Here is a 6,546-nt window from a genome sequence, read left to right on the forward strand (position 1 = left end):
ATTGCGACAAAAGTGTCACAGAAAGTTTGCTAATAATTGCAATAACGAACATTGCAGAGTGCAGAGAGAGTGAGTTCTCTGACCACTCTATGTGTGGTCATCACTCATTAATATAATTATTAACTCCATATCCAAATTCAATTACACCCAAATTAAATCAAATCATAACTACGACACCCTAAACCCTAACTACCCACTATATCTATTAGTCTTGCATGTTATTATTTTGTTATCATGCAATCCTATCTATGTCTACATAGTCAACTCAACGTGCACATATACATATATATACACCACGCTTGAAGAATATTTGAAAAGTGAAAAACCACCTGAAATTCTGCATATTATTATTATTATTATTGGTCGTGGAGACGTGGAGTTAGTGACCAAAATTGTCAAGGTTTTAGAATTTAATAATATAAGATTTGTGTGATGAGGATTGAGGTTTTATATACACATTTTATTAGCTTGTATATTTTGAATTGACCAATACTTTTTTTTCTTTAATTTTGGAATTATAAAGAACGGTAAAATTTATCACATGATATATAGGACTTTCATTTTTATCCTAAATTAGATATATATTCGTATTATATATCTTGTTAATCTACAAAATAATAATGAATACAAATAATACATCTATAGCTATTATATCATAAAATGGTATGAGTAATGTTAGAGAATTAATACTATGACAATCAATTTTAATTAACATTACAATAGATAATTAAGCAAACTCCATATAGAACCTATTAAAATTGAGCTTTTTGTTAACTTTAAATTTTAATTTTTTTAAAATTTAGTTTCAAATGTTCAGTTTTTAAAAATTTTGAATATTCTTTTTTAGGTGAAAATTCAGGTGCAGTTAATGAAATGAAGTTGACCGTTAAAAGTTATTAGATAATAATTTAATCAAACTCGTCAAATTATTTAACGAATTTTAACTATCAACTCCATATAAAATTAACTGCAACTGAGCTACTTCTTTTTTTTAATAGTAAATGTTAACTATATAATATTAACGGTGAAATATTAACTCTCAAAATTTTCTCAAATACTATATGCATAATTGCATGCATCTCGTGGTACGTTGATGATATAATATATTACATTTTTTGTTTAATTATAATAAACTATTTTATACATACAATAATTATGAAAAAAAAAACTTCGTCGTGTCCCTTTAATACTACTGTTTGAATAATGCTTTTCCTAAAAGCAAGGTAGTAGGTAGCGAGTACAAAAATTCTTAGCATTATTAATTTTTGAGGAGTTGTAAGCTAAGGTTTGGTCAGTAATAGTATAATATATTTAATTGTGATGATTTACAATTAGAAATTATTAATGATTAAACTGAACGGAAATTTGGTTTCGTCTTATCCATTGGAATGTAGCAAACATGTGAAGATATTCTCAAAAACAAATTAAAAAAAAAAAAACTAATTAAGCAGCCAGCTCCATCGATAACAATAACATATCACGTTCATTCTCTGTGTATGTGTGTGTGAGAGAGAGAAAGAAAGAGCATCCAACACAACCTGGCTTTACCAATTACAACATGCAATGCTTTTTTTTTACTGTCTCTTTAAAATTTGTTTTATTTACTTATCAGGGCTTATGAAATCCAATGAAATAGTAAATTTATTGGTATTAGTTTTCTGTCACCGTCAAAGAGCTTAGAGGGTTCGAATCCCGCATTGTGCATGCAACAACCCATTGGCCAACGACAAACCTTTAAATAGAACTCAGTACTGCGATAATTAGTCCTTGGCCTATCGGGTTAGGAGATACCATGGAAACAAAAGAGAGTAGATAATAATAATAATAATAATAATAATAATAATAATAATAATAATATGTGAACGAGGTTTGTTCAAGAAAGATACTACTACAAGGATTGCGGTTTTTGGAATTGAAACCCTAATGTCATAATGTGCCAATTAGAGAAAGAGAAAAAAAATAATAAAGAACAATTGTTTTTGAACAAGTTCATACGTAAAACAACTAACATTGTCTGTTTTTAATTTAATTTGATTATTTTCCTTGATCATTGCAGAGATGAAGAACTAACTTCAAAAACGGTGGCTTGGTGTGGCTGATTGTGCTGATTTCAGGTCCGAATCCAAAGAACTCAAGGTACTCATCATTCCTTGTTGTTGTTGCTCTCTATGTGTTTGTGAAAATGCGTGTGTTGTTGCACCAGTGTTGATGTTTCTTACCATTCCTCCAACTCCAAGAAAATCCAATGTCAACTTATCAGACCCTCCAAAACTGACCCCAAGATGATTCTGAGGAAGCTTATTGGTGTTACTAGAATCCTCTAGGCTCTGATGAAACTGATGATGATGATGATGATGATGATGATGACTGAGGTTGTTGTTGTTATCATCATTCCCTTGATGCACATTGTCAAATATGGAACTAGTAGTAGTGTTTCCTACATTACTGGCAATGGAGTTCATCAACCCATGAAGGTGTTGCTGGTGGTGATGATCATTTTCCATGCTTGATCTTCTTTGATCACTTCCAAATGCAACATGATCAGAGACAACAAGTTCCCTTTCGGATTTGTTTGAGGAACTACTACACATTCCCCTAAGGATAGAAGAACCATTATTATTGTTGGTGGTGGTAGTTGGACCCATTTGTGCAGCTTTCTGAAGCAATGCAGTGGCTGACATATGAGGGGACACGTTCTCATGTTGCAATGAAGATGAATTTCCAAAGAGTGAAGACAAACCTGAACCAACTTGGTCACCGTAGAGTGTTGATGTTGTTGTTCCTTGTTGGTTACTATTGAATTGGTCAGGGATGATGGTTCCACTGCTATTGTTGTTGTTTGGGAAGAAGCTAAGGTTGAAAAGATTGGAAGAATTATTAGAGTTGGTGTTGGTGGTGTTTCCTTGAAGATCAGGAAGTTGCATTAGACCATGTAATTGCTTGCTTGAGAATAATGAACCTTGTTGATGAGTTTGGTTGTTGTCTTCAAATGCTTGATTTGGGTCATTGATGAAGAAAGGTGAGGGATTAGTGAGTGATGATTGGGGTGAGTGTCCAAATGATGAAGACTGATGGCTTAAAGGCGGGATTAAGTGCTCGAATTTGGCTGCCCCGGCGCTCCCGAGACGGAGGATGCCGCCGCCGCCGCTGCCGTGAGTGGCGCCACTTTGGTGATTCTGGAATTGGGAGATTTGGGTGCCTAATTGGGAGAGGCCTAAGGTCATGTGGTTTGTGTTTGTGGCATACAAATGTGTCCCTCCCAAAGGGTTCATGGTGCCATTTGGGTGCCTTGCACTTTCTTGAGCTAGGGCATCACAGAAGGCCCTATGAGTGATGAAACTGTCACGTCTGAAATAATAATCAAATAATATTATTAGCAACGATAACATACACCTTAATCAACATGATACAACAAATTATTATTAGGTCACTACTAACTACTAAGTCATAGAACTTAACACTGGCGATTTTGCAAGAGAAGCTTCGGATAGAAGAAGAATTACTCGAGGAAATAAAGAAAGATTCAAAAAGAAGCAGGAATTTAATTCACAATTTCATTATATTTATATTATTTTCACTCATGACTAAGGTTCATTTTACTAATGGAATGAATTAGACTCATTATACATGCTACACTGAATTTATCCGACTATCAATCAAGACCTAGCTAGGTTGTTGTAACTGTAAATGATGGAATAGTTAAATAAATAAGATTATATTGAATTTAGACTCGAGATAAAAAGTAAGGAAAAACTTATGGGGGTTTTACAAGATTACCATTTATCAATAATGTCTTTAAAAATTGTTATGAAAGGCACCTACTGTACCAAAATTCAAATCGATAAAAATAATTACATCTTTAACATCCCATTCACATGTAACACACAGATAACAGATCTCAAGTGATCATAATAATCAAAATCGTATTAATGGTTATTTATTAATCATTTCTAAAAGTCAACCACTTTGCAACCATATCAACACCAAATATTCTCAAATTAAAGGAGGACATTGCTTTATTTTTCTGATGAACATGATAACATGCTAATCATGCAACCAAATATATATAAACGATGAATTCCAAAGGAAAATTCTATGTTAAAAAAATGAAGTAAAAAAGGAAAGAAAGAAAAAGAGGTAGTAATGATGATAAAAATGGAATATACAGTATTTGGGTGAAATGATCTACAAAATTGAAATTAGTAGAAAACTGAAACAGAAGGAGAGGGCCCGGGGATTATGCCAAAACGTGATACAAACCAAGAACTCCAAATCGAACTACCACTTTGAGTTCTCTCTTTGATCAATGAAAGAGAGAATTATTTGCAACTTTGATGAAAGTCAATTAATCATGCATCCAATATGGGGCCGGCCTCAATAAATGCAAACTACCTCAAGACTTGTCTATTTTCTACTACAAGAATTCATTACAACACAAACGTACCATGAGAGAATTGCTAAATTCTCGGGAAAATCCTTTGAGAATATATCTATTATAGATCCAACAATTAATGCTTATAGAGAATCTTTGTTTTACTAAATCACTCTCTATTATTCTTTTTTCTAAAGGCAATAATAATTAATTCTTGCATATTTCTTAAACATATTTAACTGTGTTTAAAAAATACTTATTTTTCTATAAATATAATTAAGAATTTTAAAGTAGACATTAATTAAATAGGTTTGTACATCTTAGAAGTACAGAAACATTTTTTTTTTTTTTTGATAAAGAGTTGGGCAGTGATGACAATTAATATAAGCACATTGGACCCATTGCAAGAAAGTACCTGGATATTATTAATTATTACATTGAACTACACAATATATTTGATATTTGAAGCATAGTACATGCAAGTAGCCAAGACGAAAGAGAACAAAACCCAGCATCTCCAACTCATGTGAGAACAAAATGAGTATCACTGTGTCCCTTACAATGTTTTTACTTAACTACACGTGAATGGGGGGAATAAGGATATGAGAGGTGGTGGCACTGTTCCCTAGTTAAGACTAGGACCATAGTTGAAGTAATTACCTATTAGCATTCTTTGTTTTTTCTTCCAAAAAAAAAACACATCTCTATTTCTTGTACCCAATTTTTAACAGTGTATCTACTCACGTGTCAGCAGTCTCTCTGCCTGCCATACCACCTCCACTAACACCCACACTCACACAAAACTAACTGACCCAGAAAGAGAGCAAAATCTCTTTCTTCACATCCAACTTTTCTTACATCTTTAAATTAACTTAATCTTTTATTCTAGGAATTTATTAGTAGTGCAAAATGGTAATAAATGATGTAGGAGTTGTAATTATATCATGCACGATGATGAATAGTGGTAGTTGACTGTAACTAAAAAAGAATAAATAGAATTTGTTAGAGAAATAATCATTCATTGTATTTTTTTATCAGTTTAAATTGAAAAAACAATCTCATGATACAGTATTAAAAAATTTACAATTAAAAATAAAGAAATTCTGACTTAATAAAAGGTAATAAAAAATCAATTAATATTATTTAATATATCTAAATATTTATTATAGGAGATTATGTTTTTATTATTTCGATTCTCTTAGCACCTATAAATACTTTTTTATATTATATAATTTTAGACAACTTGAACACACTCAATAATACACAAATTTTTTCTTTGATTTAGTCTCTTATTTCTAACAATAACTATTTATGAACTTATTTATATCAGTTTAAATTATTGAAAAAATTGATTTGTAGTTAATTATATAAGAATCATTTACGTTTAGATATGATGGAATGATATAGATATGCAGAATACCTAGAGAAGAGAGTGCCACAATCGCATCTATACTCTCTGGTTCCGCAAGTTTTAGAATGAGCCTTCCAATCGGATTGAACAGCATATTTCTTAGAACACTTGTCACACTTCCACTTCTTCTCGCCATGCTTGCGAGAGTAATGCTTCTTGATCCCAGTGAGGTCTCCCAAGGCCCTGGAAGGGTCGTGGTGGACACACGTGGGTTCGGGGCACAGATAAACCTTTCTCTTTGGCTCTTTGTTCGTCTTCTGCTTCAGCTTCCATGGTAGGTTGTGTCCTCTTCTGTGTAGCTGTAGGTTTTGCTCCCTTTGGAACCCTTTGTTGCATACCTCGCATATGAACCTGTTTGTTGCCATTAGTGTCTTTGGCGATAGTGCTATCACTTCTGCATCTGGATCTGTATTAACAATTATTAGAAATTTCTATGCTTCTCGCTAATTACTAATCACTTTCTTTTTTTTTATTATCTAGACAACTACGTACACGTATTTTAATATTATTAATAAAATAGAAATTATCGTCGTCAAAGAATATTATATATAAATTAATTAACCACAAGCTGATGAAAGCCATTAAGAACTACCATCAATCAGAGAGAGAGAGAGAGATTAACCCTAAATAAGTTATTATAAATCGAGATTTAGGGTTTGGTGGTGCTGGTTTATGAGAAGAAAGAAACCAAAGAAGAAACTTCATTCTTTATTCCAGGCTGATTCCTTCTTTTCTTCTGAGGAACAGTGGGAGGAGTAGAAGC

General features: G+C 32.4%; 1 protein-coding gene across 1 annotated transcript; it reads right to left on the reverse strand.

The window, feature by feature from the left end:
* Window positions 1–1,816: 1,816 nt before the first annotated feature.
* Window positions 1,817–6,279, reverse strand: LOC107468017 (protein indeterminate-domain 4, chloroplastic). The gene is made up of 2 exons (XM_016087265.3): window positions 5,793–6,279; window positions 1,817–3,348 (listed from the first exon to the last, which is right to left on the reverse strand). The coding sequence occupies exons 1-2, from the start codon at window positions 6,146–6,148 to the stop codon at window positions 2,073–2,075; spliced, it is 1,632 nt and encodes a 543-aa protein (XP_015942751.2). The 5' UTR covers window positions 6,149–6,279; the 3' UTR covers window positions 1,817–2,072.
* Between the last annotated feature and the right edge of the window lie 267 nt (window positions 6,280–6,546).

This window comes from Arachis duranensis, chromosome 9, assembly GCF_000817695.3.
Source record: "Arachis duranensis cultivar V14167 chromosome 9, aradu.V14167.gnm2.J7QH, whole genome shotgun sequence".
Lineage (NCBI taxonomy): Eukaryota > Viridiplantae > Streptophyta > Magnoliopsida > Fabales > Fabaceae > Arachis > Arachis duranensis.

Coding starts and splice junctions, on each gene's coding strand:
- LOC107468017 (XM_016087265.3), bottom strand. CDS start 6,148: ATGGCAACAAACAGGTTCATATGCGAGGTATGCAACAAAGGGTTCCAA. Junction 3,349..5,792: donor TGTGGCACTCTCTTCTCTAG/GTATTCTGCATA, acceptor TTATTATTTCAG/ACGTGACAGTTTCATCACTC.